Consider the following 27,797-nt stretch of genomic DNA (forward strand, 5'->3'; position numbering starts at 1 on the left):
GACCATATAACCTACTTTCTGTGCGTTTGGATGCAGGAAAAAAGCAACTGAAACGCATGTAGTGTGAACTGGCCCTTAAGCCACATTGTAAACTGTTATACTGCGACTGGACATTACTTGTAGAGATGCCTTTATCTTGAAATTCATATGTAATGTAAGATGTTTCATGTTCTGTTATTTGTGCATATGGCAATAAAGCCTCCTAAAAAAAACAAACAAAAACCCCCCAAAAAAACAAACAATTTCATGAAAAATAGGCTACAGCTTCATTAACCTCCCTAGTGGTCTGATTATTTCCATATTTCTGTGCTCAAAGCGGTATATTTTTTTGCATGGAAATATGTATTTTTTTATTGTAGGCCTGTAATTTTTAGGAATAACTCACTGAAATCTGTCTGAACAAAAGTCTAGTAAACATCCCGGGTATGATAAAATTTGAAACACGAAATCATAAATTATAATTTATTAAATATTCATAAAAAATAATAATATGATAATAATACATTTAATTCAATAATATAATCAAACCAAAAACACTGAAATTTGAAATATAGCGCCAAGTTCGCACATCGCTGAGCAAAGTCGCAAAATCGTTTTCAGTGTCTGATGACGAATTTCCCCACGAATCATTATCACTGAATTCTGCAAGTAGTTCTGATTTACTATCGCTGTTCTCTAGCTCGTCTAAAACCGCTTTTGACCTAAAGGGACGCTTTTTGGACGCCATGGACATTTCTCAGTTTCCAGGCAGAAAGAACAGTAAAAATGCAGGCAGGGCACAGGACAAAGCACTCGGGACAAAATGTATGTGAAATGGTTTGATACAGTAATGTTTTACTATGTGATTTTAGTGTATTTAGTGAATGTCACTCTTTCACATTAAATTTCCCGCCGGTTCCGTCCCCATACGTATTGACATCGCAGGGAATGGAACCCAGAAGACGGATGATGGCATCGGTCGGAGGACATTGCTGGGGACACTGCAGGGGGACATCGCGGGAGCGCAGGACAAGGTAAGTGAAGAAGAGATCCTGGTGCAGCACCGCATGGTATTCCTGAGTGTAGCTCAGGGTTACCGCTTGTGGTACTGAAACTACCCTGAGCTACACTCAGGAATACCGCCAGGGAGGCTACGTACTAGATGTGTTTGGATTATTTTTGGAGAATAAGGAAATCATTTAAACTGGCCATACATGGATCAAAATTTGGCCAGTTCAGCAGAACCATCAGAATTTCGATCCATGTATGGCCACTGTGCTTGATCAGAAATCGATCTACTGATCAACTTTTTTTTCACCCCCCCTGTCGGCTTTTAGTTGCTCGATCAGTGCTGCAGGCTTAAGGCTACTTTCACACTGTTCCATTACAAAAACGCGGTAAAAACAAATGTGCGTGTTTATCATGTTCTTTACTGCATTTGTGAAAAGATTGCACCTGTGAAAAAGGGACATCTGACCCAAAAAAAGGCACCATGTTTTTATGCATGCCATGTTTTTATGCATTTTCCATTCATTTCAATGGAGAGGGGAATTTTTTATTGCACCAAACATGCACCAAAAATGCAGCTTGCAGAACACACCGGAACTGGGTCCATAGGATTTAATGGTCATGCATTTTTCTTTTGCTTCTTTAATGCAAAATCGGAAGAAAAACTGATAAGTGTGAAAGCAGCCATAGCAGCACTGATCGGAGTGTTCTGGCAGCCGGGAAGTCTCCCCACTGTCAGAATATAATGGATCAGCTGGGAGGATTCCTCCATCCACACATTCAAGGTCAGTTTTTTTTTTTGTCTAACCCACTGGTTGGGTGAAATACAGTGCCTTGAAAAAGTATTCATACTCCTTGAAATTTTCCACATTTTGTCATGTTACAGCCAAAAACATAAATGTATTTTGTGTGATAGACCGCTGCAAAATGCACAATTATCCAGTGGCATCCCAAAAGTGATGTGATTCTGACGTGACTGTTTCATGAAAATTGCAGCAAGCTGCACCTTTAACAATCGTATGAAGCATGTCACCCGAAAAGGAGCGGGAACTTCTTTTTGGGAGGCACACGTGCATGGACTGGCCCCATGTGACACAGAATCATGTGACAATCATGTTTTGAAGATCACATAGCAGGAATGCTCATTCCTGTTACGCGATATGCAAACAGTGGTGGTAAACTCTTTTATATACCTAGTGAAGGGACTGGCATCAGGTGATACACAGAAATTAAATAAATTATCTTACATAAGTTGTACCGGTTTATCTATAGCAATCTGTCCCCTCCATGCATTCAAAGTGCAGAACTTACATAGCTCTGAAAAGCATGCTTACCTGCTAAGCATAAATCCCCCCCAGGACCAATATGCTCCCCTGCTGAAATCCCCCCTCCTAGCACAAATCTTTTTCGTCATCCCTCTTACCAGCTTGAATCCTCTCTCTTCTCAAATCCTGCCCCCCACAAAAAAAAAAATCACTCCCCCTAGCATAAATCCTCTACTCTCAATTTTTCCCTCTTGAGTACACATCTTCTCCCCCAAACTCCAAATCCCCCCTCCCAGCACAAATCCCCCCCCCCATTTCCCCTCCTAGCACAAATCCCTACTTGCACAAATTCACCCCCAAAAACTAAAATTCCCCCGCTTAGCGCAAATCCCCTTCCCCCTCTACCATATCAGCTCTTTTAGCACGAACCCCCCCCCCCCCAAATCTCTTCTCCTAGCACAAAACCTCTGCCCTCCTCCCAACACAAATCCCTGCAAATCACCACTCATAGCACATCCCCCAAATTTCCCCTCCTACAAAAATTCTTACGCCCCTGCCACCTCCATCATCTCCCCCCCAAACACAAATCCCCTCCCCGTCAATATCCTTGCGGTTCCCCCCCCCCCCCCCACCTCTCATGATACCACAGTGCCCAGGGTAGCCGCCCCTCCTGCCCACCCCTTGTCCTGGGTAGAAATGGCCCTCACAGGTGTACGCTGTAGTACACTCATGTGAACAAGGCCTTATTAGAACACAGATTGGTGTTTAGTGAGTACACTCTACTTTACCGTTATTGCCTGTTGTATACATGGAGCAGCAGAGATTTCGGTTTCATCTGTGAGTGGTGTGCATGTCTCAGAAGAGACTTGATATTTCATTTTGGAATGCCGAATTGATCCTGTCCAACCAGATAAACACTCAGCATGAAAGAAAAAGACTTGAGTAGAGGAAGATCACAATACATCATTCTCTACATCTGCACCGCGCACAATACTCTCTTTATAACCTCCCGAAATTCTTGGCTCCCATTGTTCATACCAAGGAGCGCTCAGAGAGTTGGGTTACTGTAGAAGCCTCCCTTCGCTGTTTTGGTGGGTATCTATTTCATGTAATAACCAACAAAAAATAAAGATCATTTTTGTCATTTCAAAGTTCAAACGTTGATGTTAATAAGAATCCAGAGTGATTATTTGGTTCACTGGTTCCACAAATACTGCTTTACTGACAATCTCGTTCTAACGTGTAAATATTCAACTGATGGCTCATGAAAATCTCAGGATAGAGATACAACAAAGCATGTTTTGCTTATTTGAAAAAAACTAAATATTACATAGGTGTATATTTTTTTTTTTTTACTGTGCAGTGCCTTGAAAAAGTATTCATACCCCTTGAAATGTTCCACATTTTGTCATGTTAAAAACAAAATGTATTTTATTGGGATTTTATGTGATAGACCAGTGGTCTCCAAACTGCGGCCCTGGGGCTGGATTCGGCCCTTTTCTTTCTTTTATCCGGCCCTTGGGACACTATTCCATCCACTGACACCAACAAAAGGCTTTCTTTTATCTGGCCCTTGAGGCACTATTCCATCCACTAACACCAAGAAAGGGGCATAATTCCTCCCACTGACCCCAGGAAAGAAGCGCAATTATTCCTAATGATGCCAACAATTAGACACAATTCCTCCCAATGACACCAGTGATGAGACACTATTCCTCCCACTGACATCACTGATGGGGCACTATTCCTCCCACTGACACCAATGATGGCGCATTGTTTGCTCCCACATACGCCAGGCCACTTTTTATTCCCACTGACCACAGTCCAGCCACCCTTAAGTCTGAAGGACAGTAAACTGGCCCTTTGTTTAAAATGATGGGGCACTATTTCTCCCACTGACACCAACAATGGGGCACTATTCCTCCCACTGACACCACTGATGGGGCACTGTTCCTCCTGACACCAATGATGGCACATTGTTTACTCCCACATACGCCAGGCCACTTTTTGCTCCCACTGACCACAGTCAGGACACCCTTAAGTCTGAAGGACAGTAAACTGGACCTTTCTTTAAAATGATGGGGCACTATTTCTCCCACTGACACCAACGATGGGGCACTATTCCTCCCACTGACACAATAATGGGGCACTATTCCTCCCACTGACACCACTTGTGGGGCACTATTCCTCCCACTGACACTAATGATGGCATATTGTTTGCTCCCACATACGCCAGGCCACTTTTTACTCCCACTGACCACAGTCCAGCCACCCTTAAGTCTGAAAGACAGTAAACTGGCCCTTTGTGTAAAATGATGGGGCACTATTTCTCCCACTGACACCAATGATGGGGCACTATTTCTCCCACTGACACCAATCATGGGGCACTATTCCTCCCACTGACATCAATAATAAGGCACTATTCTTCCCACTGACACCAACAATGGGGCACTATTCCTCCCACTGACACCAATGATGGGGCACTATTCCTTCCACTGTCACTAACAATGGCGCCTTGTTTGCTCCCACATACGCCAGGCCACTTTTTACTCCCACTGACCACAGTCCAGCCACCCTTAAGTCTGAAGGATAGTAAACTGGCCCTTTGTGTAAAATGATGGGGCACTATTTCTCCCACTGACACCAACGATGGGGCACTATTCTTCCCACTGACACTGACAATGGGGCACTATTCCTCCCACTGACACCAACGATGGGGCACTATTCCTCCCACTGACACCAATGATGGGGCACCATTCCTTCCACTGACACCAACAATGGCACCTTGTTTGCTCCCACTTACGCCAGGCCACTTTTTACTCCCACTGACCACAGTCCGGCCACCCTTAAGTCTGAAGGATAGCAAACTGGCCCTTTGTTTAGAAAGTTTAGAGACCCCTGTGATAGACCAACACAAAGTGGCATATAACAGTGAAGTATGAATTGTGTTTATGCCATGTTTTTGATGCATTTTCCATTCATTTCAGTGAGGAGGTGCATTTATGTACCAAACATGCACTATAAATGCAGCTTGCAGAACTTTGAAAAATGCACTGGATCTGGGTCCATAGGATTTAATGGTCATGCATTTACCTTTCACTTTTTTTAATGCAAAAGCGGAAGAAAAACTGATCAGTGTGAAAGCAGCCATAGCAGCACTGATCGGTGTGTTCTGGCAGCAGGGAAGTCTCACCACTGTCAGAATACAAGGGCTCAGCTGGGAGGATTCCTCCATCCACACATTCAAGGTCAGTTTTTTTGTTTTGTTCTGTTTAACCCGCTGGTTGAGTGAATTACAGTATATACTTTATTTCTATATAAAGCTAAAGTGTTCTTTAAAAAATGCCAGTATGGAGGCTTTTAGTACATCTTAGGTTGTGTAAAGCTGGCCAAAGACAGATCGAACTCTGGCCAGTTAAGCAGGGACCAACCTAAATTTGATTAGTATGTGGCCGTTGCTGCCTCGTTCTTCTGCTATCAGCATGAGTCACTTCTGATAAGTTTTCCTGACACCAAGAGAAAAATGGTGACAGGGGAGGGCACAGTCTATGATTGACAGCCTCATCTCTATTTCTGTGAGCTGTGTGAATAGGGGGTGTGTCCCTTCCCTCCAGTCAGCTCTCAGAGCTCTCCGCCCCCCTGGTTTTCAGAGCTGAGAAACCCTGTGTAAATTCTGTATGTTGAGTGGATGTAGGGGAAAGATTGCTTTAGATACACAGGTTCAACTTATGTAGGAGGCTTTGTTTCATCGTTGCGTATCACCTGAGGTCAGTCACTTCACTGGGTATATGTAAGGATTTACAACCACTTTAAAGTGTTACTAAACCCAGGACCCTGCATTCACTATATCTGGTCTCCCACAGTACACAGAACATGGAAATGCAATTATTTTAGTAATATAAACTGCTAAATACCTTTTCTCATCAGCAGTTAGAGCAGTCTTGTGACTTCTTTCAGTATCCAGCCAAGAACATGTTAAAACTTGTAGGAGGAGTTTTCATTCTGCTCTTCATGGCTGCAGGACCCCTGTCCTTTGTCTGGACAGTGCTGATTGGCCCTGTGCTGATCACATGCACCCTCCCAAGAAAAAAAAACCTCTCTAGCAATACACACCAAACTAAGCATGCGCAGAGTGTCTCCTTGTAATATATGTTATCAGGAGATAAAAGGGGGCACTGGAGAAAGGGGAGGATCAGAGAAGACAGGATCAAACGGTGTTTTTACACAATGCATACATTGGGCCATACATTTCATTATTATTACACTGTTACTAAACCCAGGACCCTGCATTCTCTATATCTGGTTTCCCACAGTGCTCAGAACATGGAAATGCAATTATTATAGTAAATATAAACTGCTAAATACCTTTTCTCATCAGCAGTTAGATCAGTCTTGTGACTTCTCTCAGTATCCAGCAGAGCACTGGTTAAAGCTTGTAGGAGGAGTTTTCATTCTTCCCTGATTGTCCTATGAGGCTGCATAACCCCTGACCCTCTGTCTGGACAGTGCTTATTGGCCCTGTGATAATCACATGCACCCTCCCAAGAAAAAGAAAAAAACTCTCTAACAATACACACCAAACTGAGCATGTGCAGGTTGCCCCAAGGCTTTGGTCTCTCAGCAGATGGATTGCGGACAGTAGAAGAAGGGGAGGATCAGAGAAGACTTAAAGAAGAAGAAGAAGAATTAAACATCCTTTTTACTGATTTTACTGTTGTGAATTTAGTAACACTTTAAGTCACCTCTGCCAAAAAAGCTTTGCCCAGGGGCGAACTGAACATTTGGAAACTCGGACACTGCCCGTGGGCCCAGGGTCAGTAGGAGGCCCCATGAGATGCTCCTGGTACCTTTTTCATAGGCTTTTTTGAGTTTGGGCAAGGACACAGGGGCCCCATGATCCCCCATTGCCCAGGGGCCCCATGAGTTGTCAGTCCGCCCCTGCTTCTGCCTTACCAGGAATTTTTTTCTGAGTGTTCAGAGCCAGTTGTACCCAGCTCAGTGTACAGTTTCAGTATGCTTTGTGTACATGGATATAATACATCGTCCTGGACCAGCCAATCAAAATGGCCAAAGAAGACAGAGCAAAGATCTCAGTAGTGGCGAACAAACGACGAGGGAGATCACTGACGTCATCCCTGGAAACTAGCACTTTGGGAGACAAATCTTTCACAATTTGCATGGATGCCATGAATATGTGCACATTATCACAAAAGCCCACCCAACTCAATGTTCCACTTTAAGAGGAATATGGGAAGAGCAAAAAGCTCAACAATTGTCCACCCAATGCCTTCAGCAAAAGTCGACTGAAAGAGTAAAAAGTACTTCAAATGATCTGCACAGAGCTGCATCTACTTCCAGTAATTGGATATACAAACATAGACAACACAATGGAATTGTCACAATTTACAGAATGATCCGTCCAACACATTATACAGGTTTGGTGTGAGTAGAAGAGCATTTCCAAAACGAAAAAAAAAAAACCATAGGAGGAAGAAGCAGAGAAAGTGGCCAGAATAACCAGCCTGGTGAGAATATGGAGCAGACATGAGATTCTATACACCAGAGGGATGAGATAAACCGAGAGCGAGGGGATGAGAGATGGAGCAAACAGAAAAAGAAGTCTGGAAAGAGTGGATATGTTTTTGTTTAACCACTTTTCTGTTGCCCTAAAGCAGAAATACTGCTACAGGGAGGCAGGGCTGCGAAAAATCACACACACACACATACATATATATATATATATATATATATATATTGGTGGCCTCACCTGTCAATCACCGGGTCCCAGCTGGTGATTCCCTGCAATCAACCGGCGATCGCTGTGTATCACCGACAGGGGAGAGATCCGTATGTAAACAATACAGATCTCTCCCGTCAGCTCCTGCACACTGCTTTGTATGGCTCTGCATAGCACAGCCATACAAAGCAGTATGCTTACACAGTAAAACTCACAGCCCACATAGTAAAACAGCACACAGTTAACCCTTTGATCGCCCCAGATGTTAACCCCTTCCTGCTCAGTGTCATTAGTACAGTGTCAGTGCTTTTTATTAGCACCAATCACTGTATTAGTGTCACTGGGGATATCAGTGACAGTGAGTTCCCACCAAGTGTCAGAATGCCCCCCACACTCCTGCTATAAGTCACTGATCGCCGCCATTACTAGTATAAAAAAAAAAATTCCAGCATATATTCCGCCATTTGTAAACGCTATAACTTTCACATAAACCAATTAATTTACACGTATTGGGATTTTTTTTTAGCAAAGACATGTAGCAGAATACATTTTGGCCTAAATTTATAACAAAATTTGATTTAAAATTTTTTTTGACTGGATATGTTTTATAGCAAAAAGTCAAAATTATTGTTTTTTTCTCAAAATTGTCGGTCTTTTTTTGTTTATAGCACAAAAAATAAAAAACTGCAGAGGTGATCAAATACCACCAAAAGAAAGCTCTATTTATGGGAAAAAAGGATGTGAATTTAATTTGTGTACAGAATTGCATAACCACGCAATTGTCCGTTAAAGTAACTCAGCGCCGTATCGCAAAAAATGGCCTGCTCAGGAAGGGGGGGGGGGGGGTAAATCCTCTGGAGGGCGAGTGGATAAACTTTAGTCAGAGTTGCACAGTTTGATTTTATCTACAGACACCCTTTAACTGCATGGACAGCTTTTTGGTAAAGGTGAACTATCCCTTTAAGGTTCGGTAAGCTGAAATATATGAAATTTTTATTTTTGTGCTTAATACCGCTTTACCTTTTTAAGAGCAAAAAGATGGGAGTCACCACCCAATGGAGAGGTAAGTAGTCTTGATTTTTAGTTGCAGGAGGCATTTTAGAGAAAAAAACAATTCTAGTGACAGCGTCATTTAAAACCGTTGAAATTGTGAACTTCTTTTATTTTCCTTTTTCTGGTCATTTCTGGATATTTGTGACTGAATTCAGGAAGAGAACTGCAGAGAGACAAAGGTGTAGGGAATTCTGAGAGGAGTCAGAAGACCCTTTACAGCAGGGCTTAACAAATTTGCTTTGAATAAAGTAGCAAACTAAAAAAATTTACGAGACTTTTTTTTTTTACTAATGAAGCTTTATAACCAGGATGCGCAGGGATTGGGTAATGCTGAAGGAAAGGGGAGTGCAGGAGAACATTTCTGCGCAGCAGCAGCGGATCCACTGGGGGAAGTGGTGGAGGATACACAGAGGAGCCAGCATTTGAAGAAACCCCCCCCAAAATATTAGTTTTTAGATGGTAACTACTTGACCTCTGGAAGACTTACCCCTTCATGACCAGGCCATTTTTTTCTATACGACACTGCACTACTTCAACTGACAATTGCGCGGTGATGCAACACTGTACACAAATGAAATTGATATAATTTTCACACAAATAGAGCTTTCTTTTGGTGGTATTTGATCACTACTGTTTTCTTTTTAACTTTTTGCGCTAAACAAAAAGAGACTGAAAATTTTGAAAAAAAAATATTTTTTTACTCTTTGCTAAAAAACATATCCCATAACACATAACACATCCCATATCTTCATAAATTTAGGCCAAAATGTATTCTGCTACATGTCTTCAGTGAAAAAAAAATTCCCAATAAGTGTATATTAATTGGTTTGCATGAAAATTATAGCGTCTACAAATGATGGTATATATACTGGGCTTTTTTTAATGCTTGTTGTTATACTAGTAATGGCGGCTATCAGGGACTTGTAGATGGACTGTGATAGTACGACGGGCATTCCGACACTGGATAACTTACACTGACATCACTAGTGACACCAATATATGCTATTATTGCACTGTCACTTTACTAATTATACAGGGTAGGAAGGGGTTAACTTCTGGGGCAATCAAAGGGTTAACTGTGTGCCAAGGGAGTGTAATGTAACTGCACAGTGTATTTTTTTTTATTTTTTATTAAGGGATGTGCTGGTTTTTGTCTCCCTGCTGTGCAGGAGGACAGAAATCAGCACATACCTGCTGTCAGTAGAGAGATCTGTGTTGTTTACAACACAGATCTCTCTCCTGTCACTCACTCCGTTGATCCATGAATCATTGGCTGGGACCCAAGGGAGCCAGTGAGACTGCTGCTGGGCAGGCACGCACATGCGCCCTACCTGGAAATGCAGAATCACACACCTGGTGCCAAAAGCCCAGGCACCAGGATGGTATGTCTAGTAGCCATAGTGACCTGGTGCCTGGGATTTTTCGAGCCCTGCTTTACAGCTCAGGGAACATGAAACCATCCATCTTTTTTTTGGTTTAATGTACAGGTAAAAATAATTTTTTGTAAAAAAACAGAGCATATGTTGCCTCCAGTAGATAAAATAAATTACTTGAAAAAAAAAATCACAACTACAGGGTTGGGGCTTGTACAAAAGGGTGTGTCTTGACTAGGGAAGGATGATGTTTAAATAAATGCTATGGAATTACTAAAGAATTTATTTATCTTTTTAGAACAAGATTGTCGATCAGTGTGAGAAGTTGCAGCTGCGGACAGCTGGGATCGAGAAATATCTTGCAGACGCCTTGCCATCAAGGATTCCACGTGTGGCGGTAATAATGTTTTTTTGCAGAACAGTTCCATTCATGTATACATTATTTAAATCCTTTTCTTTCTTTTTTTTGCTTGAATAGACTTGGGAAGGTTTTTTCTGCCGTCTGGGTATCTGTTTGGGAGGTTTACTCTGCCTGTTTGTCCTGGTGACCTCTATTTAAAATCTTACGACTGTCACCAGAATAGAGAGGAAAATCTTCCTATAGAGACACTCCACTGACATCAATAAAATGTGGATATTCTCACTTTAGGATGGTTTCCTTTCACTTCTTGCTGTGTCTCTGGAACAGGAAATGAGAAAAAAGTCTCCTCAGTGGGGTCACTGGTAGAGAAACCAACCATTCGCCACTCTGTCTCGTGAAACATTTTGACTGGACTTCCATTTTCATTTATACAGTACATGTATATTGTCTTCAAAGGAAATCATTGAAGTTTCCATGCTTCTGTTTGCATTCCTTATAAAATAACACCAATCCAAAATCAAAAAAGAGTGTCTGAATCCTATGTAAGGGTTTGCAAACCTCATAAACCAACTCCGTTTGTTTTTCATTTTTTTAAATAAAATCAGGAAGTATAGAACCTCTGGTAATATTTTGTTGCTGTGCAATAAAAAAAGCCTTCAGTGGTTGAACCCCTTCCACAAAGAAAATCCTTGTGGCTGGAGTTGGGCTTGAAAGAAGAATTCCAGTTATATGGATATTTTTACATAATTACATTGGTCCAGCTTGGAACAATGTAGCTATGTATATATCATACCTGTGGGATCCCTCTAGAAGCTGGAGTAGACCGTTACTCCAGTGATCTTCACTAGCTCCTGGGTCCCATGCTCAGTGGCTGTCCTGCTGCACTGGGAACACAGGAGTTTGGCCATTCTGCATGGCAGCCATTCGGAGGTCGCTTTGCATTTTTTTCAGTGGATGCAAAGCATTCTCTGATTGGATGAGGTGGAGAATGTGATGTCACTGCCCCACTTCTCCACCTTCTCCAATCAGAGAACATTTTGTATTCATTGAGAAAATTTGAAGTGATCTCTAAATGGCTCCTGTACTGAGCAGCTGACCTCTTGTGTTCAGAATGCAGTAGGGTGGCCACTCAGTACAGGACCTGGAAGCAAGTGGAGATTGCTAGACTAGGGGTGTCTACTTTAGTGATTTCTAGCTTCCAGGGGGATCCCACAGATAGAGTATGTGTAGCTACATTGGTTGAAACTTAAAGTGATATTAAAGCCAATTTGTTTTAAAAAAATATCAAAACTTACCTGCTCTGTGCATTGGTTTTGCACAGAGCAGCACAGAGCAGCCTCAATCCTCCTCTTGTCGGGAACCCCTCCGGCGCTATTGGCCCCTCCCACCTGCCAAGTGTCCCCAGAGCAAGCAGCTAGTTATGGGGGCACCTAAGTAGGCTAGCTCCCGAGCCCCTACTCTACATGTCCATTCACATACAGAGCCGCAGCTTGGTCTCACCCCCTCTCTCCTCATTGGCTCACTGGCTGTGATTGACAACGGCAGAAGATGGGGCTCAGGTGAGTATTGAGTGGGGGGGGGGGTTGCTGCATAGAGTGCATGAAGGTTAAAAACCTTGAGCCTTTACAACCAACTTTAATTATGTAAAAATATCCATACCTGGAATTTATCTTTAAGCTCGCAATTCTCAGAGACATAAAAAATATTAGGTCTGCCTAAAATTGAAATTAAAGTTTGGATGTCCGCTGTTCTTAATTTTTTTTTACATGCTTTACACATGTCCCCCAGCTCTTAAACTATAACTAAAGTTACATTTTTTAAAAAAGTTTGACAGAGTGTAGCGGGATTGCAACACCTGTCAGATTTTTATTGCTGTCTGTGGCCCTATTGGGGAGTTTTGTCCTGGTGACCATTATCACCAAAAGTGAGGTAAAAAATGCCAATCTATGGGTTGTGACCATAACAATAGCAGGGAAATCTTCCAATGGGGACACTGGTTCTGATGACCTTAGTGACAACCCAGGATTTTGTCCCTTTGGAGGGATTTCCTCTCATTTCCTGTTTTGACTCTGGCACAGGAAGTAATAGGAAATCTTCTCATTTTGACATTCATATGTACACTGCTCCAAAAAAATTAAAGGAGCACTTTAAAAACATATAAGATCTCAATGGAGAAAAATATCATGCTGGATATCTATAGTGATATGGACTGGGTAATGTGTTAGGAACGTAAGGATGCCCCATCATTTGATGGAAATTAAAATTATCAACCTACAGAGGACTGAATTCAAATATGCACTGAAAATCAAAGTGAAAAAATGATGCAGCAGGCAAGTCCATTTTGCTGAAATTTCATTGCAGCAACTCAAAATGGTACTCAGAAGTTTGTATGGCCCCCATGTGCTTGTATGCATGCCTGACAACGTCTGGGCATGCTCCTAATGAGACAACAGATGGTGTCCTGGGGTATTTTCTCCCAGATCTGGACCAGGGCATCGCTGAGTCCCTGGACAGTCTGACGTGCAACCTGGCATTGTCGGATGGACTGGAACATGATATCCCAGAGGTGTTCTATTGGATTTAGGTCAGGCGATCATGGGGTCCATTCAGTGGTATCAATTCCTTCATCCTCCAGGAACTGCCTGCATACTCTCGCCATATTAGGCTGGGCATTGTCGTGCACCAGGAGGAACCCAGGACCCACTGCACCATCGTAGGGTCTGACAATGGGTCCAAGGATTTCATCCCGATACCTAATTGCAGTCATGGTGCCATTGTCTAGCACAGTATTTCTCAACCTTTTTTCAGTCAAGACACCCTTTAAAATCATGGACAGTCCCAAGGCATCCCATTCTAAAATGTTAAAAACTATTCTAATAGTTTTATATAACGCAGCAACATCCATGCATCTAGGATACCCAACATTAAAGGTAATTTATTCTTCCAAAGCAAGTACATTTTTGCCCATAGGTACTGAGTAGTATTCCAGTGTTTCTCTTCTCCCTCACTGAGCTGATGTGACCCCAGCACTGATGGAGAGGGGCACAGGAGAGTCAAACTAGGATGCTGTGCAGGCAGCTGACATCCTCCTTATCAACTGATGATGTCATTGGTTGTCAGGACTCCAGCGGCTAGAAGGTTGTAATAGTGCTCAATGAAAATCTGTGGCTTTGCGTAACTAAAAGGCAGGCTTGTTCCATACGCTGGTTTGTATACAAGTTTTGGGCAATTTCTAGACATTTTACCAAGGCACCCCTGAAGAAACCTCAAGGCACCCCAGGGTGCCTGCGCACCCTGGTTAAGAAAGGCTAGTCTAGCCTGTAGCGGTCTGTGCATCCATCCATGAATATGCCTCCCCAGACCATCACTGACAACCAACAAAACAGTCATGCTGAACGATGTTACATGCAGCATAACATTCTCCACGGCTTCTCCAGACCCTTTCACGTCTGTCACATGTGCTCAGGGTGAACCTGCTCTCATCTGTGAAAAGCACAGGGCGCCAGTGGTGGACCTGTCAGTTCTGGTGTTCAATGGCAAAAGCCAATCGAGCTCTATGGTGCTGGGCAGTGAGCACAGGGCCCACTAGAGGACATCGAGCCCTCAGGCCACCCTTTTGAAATCTGTTTCTGATTGTTTGGTCAAAGACATTTACACCAGTGGCCTGCTGGAGGTCATTTTGTAGGGCTCTGGCAGTGCTCATCCTGTTCCTCCTTGCACAATGGAGCAGATACCGGTCCTGCTAATGAGTTAAGGACCTTCTACAGCCCTGTCCAGCTCTCCTAGAGTAACTGCCTGTCTCCTGGAATCTCCCCAATGCTCTTGAGACTGTGTTGGGAGACACAGCAAACCTTCTGGCAATGGCACGTATTGATGTGCCATCCTGGAAGAGTTGGACTGCCTGTGCAACCTCTGTAGGGTCCAGGTATTACCTCATGATACCAGTAGTGACACTGATCCTAGCCAAATGCAAAACTAGAGAAAACAGTAAGAAAAGATGAGTAGGGAAAAAAATGTCAGTGGCCTCCACCTATAAAACCATTCCTGTTTTGGGGGTCGTCTCATTGTTGCCCATCTAGTGCACCTGTTGTTAATTTCATTAACACCAAAACAGCTGAAACTGATTAACAACCCCCTCTGCTACTTAACTGATCAGATCAATATCCCAGGAGTTTATTTGACTTGATGCTATACTCTGATTAAAAAGTGTTCCTTTAATTTTTTTGAGCAGTGTATAAAAGTTCTCAATATACAAAATAAGACACGTGGCTTTCCCACCATAGAAAACACCTCCACTCACAATCAGGCTGAGGGCCATAATTGGCAAAATAAAACTGATAAGGATTATAACTTTCCCTTACTCTATTCAAAATGAAAAAAAAAGTTTTGCCTATAGTTCTACTTTAAGATAACTTACATTCTGTCTTCCCCTTCTATAGAACACAGCCCGGGCCTCCCGTGAAATGATCATCCAGCGCCTGATGTTCATCCGCAATGTGTGTGAGAACGAAGAGCAACGCCTACTGGAGGAAGTCCATGCGGAGGAGGAGCGAGTACAGCAGGGTATTCTCACCCAGAGAGCCCACTGGACCGAGTCTTCAAAAAAACTGTCCAGCATCAGGAACTATCTGGTGGATGTACTGACCAAGATGGATGACCTCAGCCTGATCGTGAGTGCAGGTGTATTCTATGGTGGGAAAGCCCACTGTCTTCTATTGTATACTGAGAACTTTCATACATATGCATGTCAAAACGAGGAGGTCATGGGAGCTTTCCCAACGGCTGCTCATGATTCTCAGAAGCCCTGGGCTGTGAGAATGTATTGTGTTGAATGGTTCTGTCACATGAATCTATAACCAAGTTCTCACTTTGTTGCTCTGCACTGGAGTGAATTGTTTTCTTCTCTCCAACTTTAGTTATAAAAAGGCTCTACCAGGGGCGGACTGACAACTCATGGGGCCCCCGGGCAATAGGGGATCATGGGGCCCCTATGTCCTTGCCCAAACTCAAAAAAGCCTATGAAAAAGGTACCAGGGGCATCTCATGGGGTCCCCTACTGGGGTCAATAGGGGGCCCCATGAGATGCCCCTGGTACCTTTTTCATAGGCTTTTTTGAGTTTGGGCAAGGACACAGGGGCCCCATGATCCCCTATTGCCCGGGGTCGGGCCCTCGGGCAGTGCCCGAGTTTCCAAATGGTCAGTCCGCCCCTGGGCTCTACTGTATTTCTCACTGAATAATAGAGGACATTTTGGTTCCTTTAAAGTGTATGTATAGCCAGTTTTGGACAGAGTTTTGTAAAGAGTTATTTATTTATTTGTTTGCTGTGTACCACTGAGAAATTTCTTTTCACTTCCTGCCTCAGATGCAACAGGAAGTTAGTGGAAATTTTCCAAATTTAGAGGCATTTCCCCTTTAGACAGCTGTCTCCAGAACAAGTGTCCCCATTAGAAGCTTTCCTTTTACTACCTTTTCTGGGCCAATGCTAAAATTTTGCCTTTCACCTTATTTTCTGCTTTTGCTGACAATGGTTGCCAGTACAAATAGAAAGGTGAATCTCCCCAATGGGGACTCTGACAGCAAGACAAACTGGACAGATGGTCTTATCTCTTCCTCATGGGGCAGCACAGTGGCTAAATGGTTAGCACTTTCACCTGGCAGTACTAGGGTCGTTGGTTTGAATCCCAACCACGGCACCACCTGCCTGGAGTTTGCATGTTCTCCCTGTGCCTGCGTGGATTTCCTCTGGGTACTCTAGTTTACTCCAACAATCCAAAGACATGCTGGTAGGTTAGTTGGCTCCTGTCTAAATTGGCCCTAGTATGTGTATATATGAATGTGAGTTAGGGACCTTAGATTTTACACCCTTGAGGGTTAGGAACTGATATGACTGTACAATAACGTAAAGCGCTGCGTAAATTGACAGCTCTATATACATATGTCTAATAAATAAAACCTATTCATAACAAAAAAAAATGGTTTTACATAGTTTAAAGCCAGGTACACTTATACCGAAAATCATCCAGTTCCTTGCTTCGGCCTTTGTGTAGCGACTAGCTTCAGTTGAACAGTCATGCTGGAATATCTGCATTCAATCAGTGGTTGCAGCCAATGGGTGCAGCTCTGCTCTGTGTATTCTGCCAAGGAGGGAGTCCTCCCTATTAGAATACAATCGCACAGTGGGGGATATCCATGTATCATCATTGCTTGTGTGGATGCAGGAATCTGCACGTTATTTTTTTTTTCGGTGGGTGAAAAAAAAAACTGTGCATGTATGCCCTGCTTGTTGGGTAGGTGCAGTGTGGTGTGGCAGACAGTGAACACACAAAGTCCCGATTGCTAGAAACAATATATTGTAAAAGAGTTAATTTGTACAAACAGGCCCGGTGGGAAAGATCACCATCCGGTGTCCCTTACAACTGTTTGTGGTGAGACAGTGGTCCGAAAGGATGCTGACCGTGTCTGCCACATGCAGCCTGGCCAGTCCAACCCAGAGGGGAAACTTCCTGATGAGGTAGACATAGTCCCTGCGCTCTCCCTACTCATCCAGAACCTCTCTCTAAGGCTCAGCACTATCCCTGGCAGTTGAGGAACCTATCCCTAAACTAGCCACCATAAAGCGTGCCAAACCAAGGGGTCTTGAATAGACTCTGTCTGACCCAAGATGACTGCCGGGGTCACATGGGGCACGAACATCCAGCTAGATCCCTGTCCCAAGTCCCCAGGGAAATCATAGAGAAACTCACTTCCTCAGAACTTCCTCCCCCATCTGCATTGCTGTTGTGGACGACCACCTACAGCGAAGATAACTGCCCCTTCCTACATGCTTAAAGTGGAACTTCACCCAAAAGGGGAAGTTCCACTTGTTTGCATCCTCCCCCTCTCCATTGCCACATTTGGGACTTTTTTTGGGGGGGAGGGGGTATCTGATTTGACAGGTACCCGCTCCCACTTCCAGGTCAGATCGCCGCGCCAATCTGTGAGGAAGTTTGGCCCCTCCTCTTTCCCTCTGCAGCCTTCTGGGACACATCACAGGTCCCAGAAGACTGCTGGACCATTCACAAAGCGTGGCTCAGTGGAAGCGCAAGTGCAGTAGGAAACTGGCTGTGAAGCAGGAAGTTTTTACTGCCGGTTTTCCTTACCTAAGATCCTGACCCTGCACCCGAAGCTGATTGAGGATTCGGCTCGGGTGAGGACATTGCTGGATCCCTGGATAGGTAAGTGTCCTTATATTAGAAGTCAGCAGCTACAGTATTTGTAGCTGCCGACTTTGATTTTTTTGGGGGAGCCTGGAGAGAACCCTCACCAAGTACTTGAGGACCAGCTTTCTTGTTCACTGGGGATCGACTTAGCACTGCACCACAGAGCTCAATATAAGAAAGAAAAAATACTGTTTCAAGTATAACTAAAGGCAAAACGTTTTTTTTTAGTTGTGGATAGAGTGCAGAGGAATTAGAGCACTTGTCAATTTTTATTGCTGTCTTTACCACCGTTAGGGAGACTCTCTCTATTTGTCCTGTTTACCATTATCATTAAAAGGGACAGTAAAAGAAAATTTTGAGCTGTCCCCAGAAAAGTAATAGCGGGGATATCTTGCAATGGGGGCACTAGTTCTGGTGACCTGGGGGTCCCCAAGAAATTCTCTTAATTTTCAGGAATTTGCTTTCACTTCCTATTTGGCTGTGAAACAGGAAATGATGGTAAATCTCCACAACTGGACACGGATGGTGAGAAAAAATCTGACAAGGGTTATAACCCTCTCTTGCTCTATCCAAAATGAAGAAAAATACGTTTTGCCTATAGTTCTACTATAAGTCAACCTCACCATAACCTGTCCCCCCCCCCCAAAAAAAAAAAACAGCCACATATAAGATAAATTCAACCAATCAAATGTAAGCTTTTGATCAGGTTTTTGAAGGTGAAATGGGATTTCCAGCTTATATAACCAGGTCATGAATTAAACACCAGTGAACCATTGGTGTTGTTATCGGAGTATTCCAAACTGACCTTCCCTGTTGGGATGAGATGTGATAAAGCTATAAAGGCATTCATGACCAGAATATTGATTTATTGCTCGTGTTTAAGAGATCAGCAGATTGACTCTGCTGCCAAATTGCAACATGACAAGGCAATTGAGGGAGACAGTTATAGTGAGTGATAATATGAAAACCTGTATTCTGCTGGATGAGGCACCCTTATGTTAAAAGGTCCTTGCACACAATACTGATGTGTTAACACTGAATCCTCCTGGCAGAAAGTTCCTGCCCGAAAAACATCCATATAGTGTTGTCCAAATAATGTGCCTGTTTACATGTGTATGTGTGTGCTTACCTACTTAAACATTCTTCTGCTTCCCACAATGCTAAATAATATAGAGGAGGTGTGATTTAACCGCTTTCCCACCACCCTATAGCAGAAATACTGCTACAGGGCAGCAGGGCTGCGCAAAATCACGTATATATACGTGATTTCGCATTTCCAGGTAGGGGGCACACGCACGGTGCCCTACCTGCGCCACCAGTGGCGGCCTCAGCTGTCGATCACCTGGTCTCAGCCGGTGATTCCCCGCTGGCATCCGGAGTATCGCTGATGGGGGAGAGGTCTGTATGTAAACAATATAGATCTCTCCCGTCAGCTCCTGCAAACTGCTTTGTATTGCTCTGCATAGCATGTGCATACACAGTGAAACACAGCACACTGCACACAGTGAATCTGCACACAGATTACCCTTTGATCACCCCAGATGTTAACCCCTTCCTGCCCAGTGTCATTAATATAGTGTCAGTGCTTTTTATTAGCACCTATCACTGTATTGGTGTAACTGGGGATGTCAGTGACTGTCAGTCCCCCCCAGTGTTAGAATACCTGCTGCAGTCCCGCAATAAGTCACTGATCATCACCATTACTACTATATATAAAAATAAATTCAGTATTCATACCGCCATTTGTACATTTGTAGACGCTATAACCTTCACGTAAATCAATTAATATACACGTATTGGAATTTTTTTTAACAAAGACATGTAGCAGAATACATTTTGGCCTAAATTTATGATGAAATTTGATTTTTTAAATTTTTTTACTGGACATGTTTAATAGCAAAAAGTCGAAAATATTGTTTTTTCTCAAAATTGTCAGTCTTTTTTTGTTTATAGCGCAACAAATAAAAAAATGCACAGGTGACCACCGAAATACCACCGAAAGAAAGCTCTATTTGTGGGAAAAAAGGACACACATTTAATATGGGTGCAGTGTTGCATGACCGCGCAATTGTCAGTTAAAGTTACGCAGTGCCGTTTCGCAAAAAATGGTCTGGTTAGGAAGGGGGGTAAATCCTCTGGAGGGCAAGTGGTTAAACACATATTTGTATGTATTCACATAAATGTGTCTGAAATGCTGACCACTAACTCAGGTTTTTTTTTCCTTACTGATCTAAACACGGCGCTAGTTTACTAAGATTTATGCACTTGTGTGTACAGGCCCATTGTAAGCATTAGGCTGCAATTCTGGCAGTAAAAAAAGAAAGTAATAAAATGCTTGAACGCCTACAAATGTGGTGTTTTTGGAGCTCATGTGCAAGAGCCCCAATATAGAAATCCCCCAATCTAGCAATACAAGTATAAAGGCAACTTTAAATGATCTGATTTTCCAATGCTCCTTCCAAATTTCCAGATCACAGATTGGACACAAAAATTACGTAACACCTATGTAGGCAGTCAGATTTAGGAGATTTCCCAGCTCACCCAAATAATATGCATGGTAAAAGGTCCAGTGGAGAAATTGTGAACTCTCCATACACGGGCTGATTATTAGCAACATGATGTTATTAAAACAAGATTTCTCTTAGTCAGCCACATGCGTATTGACATGATCATGCAACCAATTATTCAGTACGCATACACTGATCTAAATGAATAAAAATCACAAACCAAAGATCTTTCATTCGGTCGATTTGATGTGCTTTTGATCAAGTTCTGCCTTGACGATCAGCCATTATGTTGCTTGCCTCTGACTTATAAAACAAATACTGTATCTGCGTGTTAGAGTTCCAGTGGTTATTTGGGCTGAATAAATGATCATCTTTAAAAGATTGTTTACATTTATAACTGATGGATCATATCGTACCAATAAAACAGGTATAAAAGGAGAGTGCAGCACTAAAAACGTATAATAATATGATTCTAATATAAAGGTGTAAAGTCCATATGATGAATAAAAATGTGTAAAAACAACATAAAAAGTATAAATGATTAGCAGTTCAAAGGTGACTTTCAGTGCTCCTAAAATTCCAGTTTCCTTGATAGGTTTGTGCTTGTGCATTCAATAATGGAATAAATGGGCACTCACTGGACGCGCAGTTTAAATGCGCATTAAGATATATATCCAGATGTCATCAAGGGATCATCAGGAACAGGTCAAGTGCAGGAGTGACTTCCCTCTCAAGGTGGATGGGTCCTGGGGCTTTAAATGATGATCCAGGGACAGCCAGAGTTCCCCTTACGGGATGGATGGGTGCAGCTCACAGGGTGTATAGGAGGCTCCCTCTCTGGATACTGGAAACTAGTTCTGGGCGTCTGAAAATCAATATTCCGTGAGGGAGTTTGAAACAGGAATGCCCATAGTATAGTATAATAAAAAAGTAATTTATTAAGGGGTAAACGATTAAGAGATGCATCAAAGTAATGGTGTAAAAGCAAGCAGAGTCTGGACTAACCGTCCACAACTAAAGATTGCTGCCGGAGCTCCACGATGCTCCAGTGGCGTGACGTCACAGCGTAATTGGCTCCTCCTTACGCTTTTCGTGCGCACGCACGTCTTCAGAGAGGATTGCCAAATAGGATCACCTCCTGAATGCCCGTCAGTTCTTGCTTTTCTGCCCTCTGAAAAGTGGTGCACCACAGATCACTTTTCAGAGAGTGATAGGCACTGATGCAAAAGGACCCATCTCCTTCTGAATGTCTATTTTTTTTAATCCAAAGGGTGGTTTTGTATTAAAATATCACACCGAAACTGTGAGCCAAGCATTTGCCTTGTGGTTGTAGTACTCTCCTATTAACTTTAATGAGAGTGTTTGACAGGCGATGCCACCTGTCAACTCTGCTAGACAAATTAACATTTTCATGACTGCAAAGTATTGTGGCTGCAGAATATGTTCAGCCCCATCCGGCTGTAATGATAGAACATAGGTGGGTGGTTGGGGGTGGTAAAACCATGGCTTAACTGCCTGTTTTACCACTCCTTGCTGCCGTGTGAAAGAGCTCTCCCTTGTGCATTGCATCTTTGGTATTTTATTATGATGAATTGCTTGTTTGAGATTGCTCATATCAATATCAATTACAAATCGCCACATGTATCGCTATCTTCAGCCCATCTGAGTACTAGCGCTTTATGCTGCATTCCCAACACTTTTATTGTGTCTGTATGCTGACTCTTCTCTTTTCTCCTTCCCCCAGAACTCTGAAAGTGAGATGGATGAAAGGTGAGTTTTCTGTGAAGTAAGTTTAAAAAACATCAAGGATAGGGATCTGGGTATAATTAGTAAGACATGCCATTTTAACTTCTATTTAGAGAATAGTGTGGTCAATGTATATATAGATCAATTAATTCACAAATGTAATATTTGTTACATTTTTCAGAGTAATAATATAATTCATTCTACTTATACAGTATGTACAGTTGCAAGAAAAAGTATGTGAACCCCTTGGGATTACGTGGAGTTTTGCATGAATTGGGCATAAAATGTGCTCTGAACGTCATCTAAGTCACAACAATAGAAGAACACAGTCTGCTGAACATAATACTACACAAACATTAGATGTTGCCATGGTTTAATTGCACATAACATGTAAACATTCACAGTGCAGGGAGGAAAAAGTATGTGAACCTTTGGACTTAATAACTGGTTGACCCTCCTTTGGCAGCAATAACCTCAACCAAACGTTTCCTGTAGTTTCAGATCAGACCTGCACAACGATCTGGAGTCATTTTGGACCACTCCTCTTCACAAAACTGTTTTAGTGTAGCAATATTCTTGGGATGTCTGGTGTGAATCGCTCTCTTAAGGTCATGCCACAGCATTTCAATCGGGTTGAGGTCAGGACTCTGACTGGGCCACTCCAGAAGGCGTATTCTGTGCTGTTGCAGCCATTGTTTTGTTGAATTACTTGTATGCTTTGGGTCATTGTCCTGTTGCAACACCCATCCTCTGCGGAGCTTCAGTTGGCGGACAGATGGTCGTATGTTTTCCTGCAAAATGTCTTGATAAACTCTGGAATTCATTTTCCCATCAATGACAACAATCCGTCCAGGCCCTGAGGCAGCAAAGCAGCCCCAAACCATGATGCTCCCTCCGCCATGTTTTACAGTGGGGATGAGGTTTTGATGTTGGTGTGCTGTGCCTTTTTTTCTCCACACATAGTGTTGTGTGTTCTTCCCAAACAACTCAATCTTGGTTTCATCTGTCCACAGTATATTTTGCCAGTAGTGCTGTGGAACATCCAGGTGCTCTTTTGCAAACTTCAAACGTGCTGCAATATTCTTTTTGGACAGCAATGGCTTCCTCCGTGGTGTCCTCCCATGTACTCCATTCTTGTTTAATGTTTTCCTTATTGTAGATGTGTCAACAAAAATGTTAGCATGTGCCAGAGATTTCTGTAGGTCTTTAGCTGACACTCTGGGATTCTTCTTTACCTCATGCAGCATTCTGCGCTGTGCTCTTGCAGTCATTTTTACAGGACGACCACGCCTACGGAGAGTAGCAACAGTGCTAAACTTTCTCCATTTGTAGACAGTCTGTCTTACCGTGGACACATGAACATCAGGGCTTTTGGAGATACTTTTGTAACCCTTTCCAGCTTCATGCAAGTCAACAATTCTTGATCGTAGGTCTTCTGAGAGCTCTTTTCTGCGAAGCATGGTTCACATCAGACAGTGCTTCTTGAAACCAGTAAACCCAAAACAGGTATGTGTTTTTTAAGGGCAGGACAGCTGTCAGCAATTCATCCAATATCATCACACTGATTGGAGTCAAGGTTGGCTCACCCCTGGCTCCAATTAGCTCTGGGAGAAGTCATTAAGCTAGGGCCTCACATACTTTTTCCTCCCTGCACTGTGAATATTTACATTTTATGTGCAATTAAACCATGGCAACAGCTAACGTTTGTGTAGTATTATGTTCAGCAGACTGTGTTCTTCTATTGTTGTGACTTAGATGACGTTCAGAGCACATTTTATGCCCAATTCATGCAAAACTCCACGTAATCCCAAGGGGTTCACATACTTTTTCTTGCAACTGTATATTATACAGTCGTTCCAGGTATAGGGAGTACAGGGCTATAGCTGACTATATATGGATAGAAATTTGGCCAGTTCATCAGGGACTGCCCCAACTTTGATCCATCTATGGTCGTTCTTGTTTGTGAGAAGTCGATCGAATGATCAACCTCTCTCGAACAGGCTTGTTACAAAAGTTTTCTTTGATCAGAGCTGCAGCCAATCGGCTGCATCACTGATCGTTGTATTCTGATAGCAGAGGAGTCCTACTGTCAGAATACAATAGCACAGAGGGAATGATTCCCCCATTCACTTCCCTTGTGTGGATGGAGGAATCTGCTCAGTTTTTTTTGCCCACCCTGCTGGTTGATCAAAAAGAACAGACCCATGTATCCCCAAGCTTTAGGGCCGGTTCACACTATAGAAACGCAGTCCAGTTGTATTCCAGATGAGTTTTTAACCAATAGCCACCAGGCCAATAGCCGTTTGGTGGCCGGCAAAATGCTGTAGATTTCCGGGTGGACGCCATATGGCTCCCCAATCCGCAGATTCGATCCAATCTTGCGGGGATCGTCGGCTTGCTTTAAAACGTACCTTTTCGTGGAGCGGGTCCAGTGTCACCCCATGCAATCGGTGTCACCCGGTGCGGCGCGCTCCCCCCGCACATACCTGGGGACGCCCCTGATGTCATGACCTCTCTCTGACATTGCTTGCTGTATTCTTGCTCCAGGACAGTGACTGAGAAATCACTGAGCCAGAGGCAGCCAGGTAACTAGCATTTTCATGAGGAGTTCAATAATGGCATTCTAAATACTTCTTTCAGTACAGTTTCTCTTTAAGCAGTTTCTGGAACTGAATGTGATTTGATGATGGTAATACTGTTATTCCTTTTTCCTTTTAGAACAGAAGAAGCAGAAGGCATTTTGGAGCCTGAAGAGTCGGAGAAGTTAAACTTTAACATTGATTGTATACAGAGTCCGCTACTGAACAGATTATGGGCTTCCTCCGTCCTCTGCTCCACCACTGGTTAGTGCTGGTTAGATGGAGATCATTAAAGGCAGAACTCCTGATCTGCATACTTATTCTGGGTTAGCATCTCAGAAAGTACTGAAGCCACTGGATTAGCATGACAGTCAGGAAATTAGGAAAAGAAAAAGCAAACCGCTGCACACTGATGACATCACATAGGTTTCAGTTTATTGAATATGACAACCACCATAACAGTCCCCGCCCATGGGACCTCCCCTCTGAGGCGTTTCATCTGACAGGACTTCTCTATGAGTAAATCCCTGTCAGGTGAAACGCGTCAGTGAGAGATCTCATGGGTGGGTACTGGTACAGTGATTGGCTTCAATAAACTGGAATTTATGAGATACCATCAGAGTGTGGCAGATGATATTTTCCTTTCCTGTGCTGGAGTACGGGCGACTAAGCACTGAAGGCACAGGAGGGATTCAGCTTGAGAGCAGAGGAGGTTCCAATATTCACATTTGTTACGTGAGTCAGGGAAATCAATTTTTGGCAGAGGAGTTCTGTCCTCCTCTCTGCTGCCGACTGCTGAGACAAGGTGGGAGTGGAGACAATGGGGTACCTGCAGGAGAGGTGCAAGGGCCACATGAAATGGCCTGGAGGGCTGGATTCGGCCCACGGGCCTTGTGTTTGACACTTGTGCTTTAAGTGGTTGATTGGGGTAAGGCTTTCACATAGGAATGAAAGGTTCTGTGGTTCTGGTTGAGTCCTATACAATAAAGATTGCTGGATTCCGGGTGAAGGTTAATAAGATCTAGTGGGCGATCTAGTGGAGGCAACTTATTGTAAGACCACTGTCCTGAAGGGAATTTATTAAAGTAAAACCCTTCAAAGGTACAGTTGTACTTTTTAAGATAACTCTTCCCACACAACAACATAGAATCATAAAGTCCACTCAATATTAGTAATTCAATTATACTTTCTATTTTAGCTTGTGAAGACCTGACCTTTGATGAGAAGTCCATGAGCCCCTTGTTGGCCTTATCAGAAAACAACACCCTGAAGTTCCTCCAGAAGAAGGCCAAAACCTATCCAGATGGGCCTGAGCGGTTTGACCACTGGCCTAACTGTCTGGCCAATGAGTCCTTCCAGAAGGGCATCCATTGTTGGAAGATCAATGTGGAGAAGAGCTGTGCCTACAAGCTTGGTATTACCTACAGAAGCATTGAGCGCAAGGGCTCAGGCAATGATGCCAGGCTAGGCTTTAACCCTGTGTCTTGGATTTTTTCTCGCTATGACACAGATTTCCGCTTTTCCCATGACTCTCAGCATGAAGTTGTAGAACTACTGAAAAGTCCCAAACATATTGGTGTTTTGGTGGATATCGATGGAGGAGAACTGGTCTTTTTTGATCCTGGTTCTTGTGTCATTCTTCACAGCCACCAGACCAAGTTCACAGCTCCCATCAGTCCCGTGTTTGCAGTCGCTGATGAGGGCATCAGCCTTGAGAAGTAAACTACTGAAGCAGAAATACAGATGTTTATATTTATAAAGACTCATTTATATATAAAAGGTTTTATTTTTTCTTGAATATAGCAAAAATATTAAGTTTTTGGCATGTTACAAGAACACATGTGGATAAAGAACTTAACAGGAAGATATGGATTATTATATAAGAGGACTCGCTACTCGGGACCCAAGGTTTTTATGAAGGAATGTTCTCCAAGATGAGGCTATGGTTGGCCTTTAGTAAACATTATATTGTTTTGGTTCATCCCTGGCAATGTCGAACATTTCAATAATATTAAACTACGTTTCAGGTTAGGGTCAAATTTGGCTGTGGAACACATAAAACTCCCAGGTAAGAGGAGCATAGCTGAGATTATGCCATGGAGTTATTACTGCACGTTAATGTGTCCATATTCTGGGACTCTAAGGGGTGTATTGATAAAGAAAAAAATAGCATAGCTTGTTGTCCAGCAGGCTGCTGGTACATGCGTTCTGTGCATTCAGGGCAAAATCTAATGATCTACTTCTATTTGCTCTACAGGTTGAATGTTATTCATCCATAAAAATGAATGGCTCAGGAAAATACTAAATTATGGTCACTAAATAGAGCTGAAAATCATAGGACAAAAATACGTATTTCCTATGATCTTTAGCTGCATCTTGTGATCATAATGTTGTATTTTCCCAAACCTTTTTATTTTGTTATTGTGGTCTGTGTCCCTTTTGGGGAGGATCACCCTTTCTGTTTGTCCTGGTGATGATTGTCCCCTGAACAGAAACTGATGGGAAATCCATGTGAAACTGGGATTGTTTTTGTCAGAACCGAAGTCTGAAAATTAGGAAAGAAACCAATGTTTGGGCTGACTTATACTGCAGTGTTTTAACGCATTCATTTTCATGTGCATCGCGTTAAAGTGTTTGTAAACCCTCACCTTGTAAAACAACCTATTCAGTTAAAAAATATAAAAAAAGAAAAAAATATTTATATTTTTTCATATTTCTATACACAAATGTTGTGCTTTTCATGTCTAGGTGATCACATAATCTCTGTTCTCAGTTGTCTAAGGGGCTTAGAGAGGTGGGGGAGGAGAAACAGCAGTACACTGATCTTCCCAGTCAATGGCTGTACAGCGGTGACCTGACAGCAGAAGTCTGATCGTTGGAGAACTTACCTCGCTGGGATGGATGTCTTCTTATCACTAGCATGGTCAGTTTGAAATAGGAAACCAGGGGGAATGGCAAGATCACCACTCTGATGACTCTGATGGGGGGC

At 42.9% G+C, this 27,797-nt stretch overlaps 1 protein-coding gene across 1 annotated transcript in view; it reads left to right on the forward strand.

The window, feature by feature from the left end:
* Positions 1–27,509, forward strand: part of BSPRY (B-box and SPRY domain containing) — a 37,728-nt gene extending 10,219 nt beyond the window's left edge. The window contains exons 2-6 of the mRNA XM_089675201.1: positions 10,714–10,812; positions 15,216–15,446; positions 22,228–22,253; positions 24,948–25,072; positions 26,007–27,509. Of these exons, the coding sequence (XP_089531327.1) occupies positions 10,714–10,812; positions 15,216–15,446; positions 22,228–22,253; positions 24,948–25,072; positions 26,007–26,530 (1,005 nt within the window). The 3' untranslated portion in view covers positions 26,531–27,509. The remainder of the gene's footprint in view (positions 1–10,713; positions 10,813–15,215; positions 15,447–22,227; positions 22,254–24,947; positions 25,073–26,006) is intronic.
* Positions 27,510–27,797: the final 288 nt, after the last annotated feature.

Source organism: Staurois parvus, unplaced genomic scaffold, assembly GCF_062004578.1.
Source record: "Staurois parvus isolate SC_StPar_1 unplaced genomic scaffold, SC_StPar_1.0 ptg000154l, whole genome shotgun sequence".
Lineage (NCBI taxonomy): Eukaryota > Metazoa > Chordata > Amphibia > Anura > Ranidae > Staurois > Staurois parvus.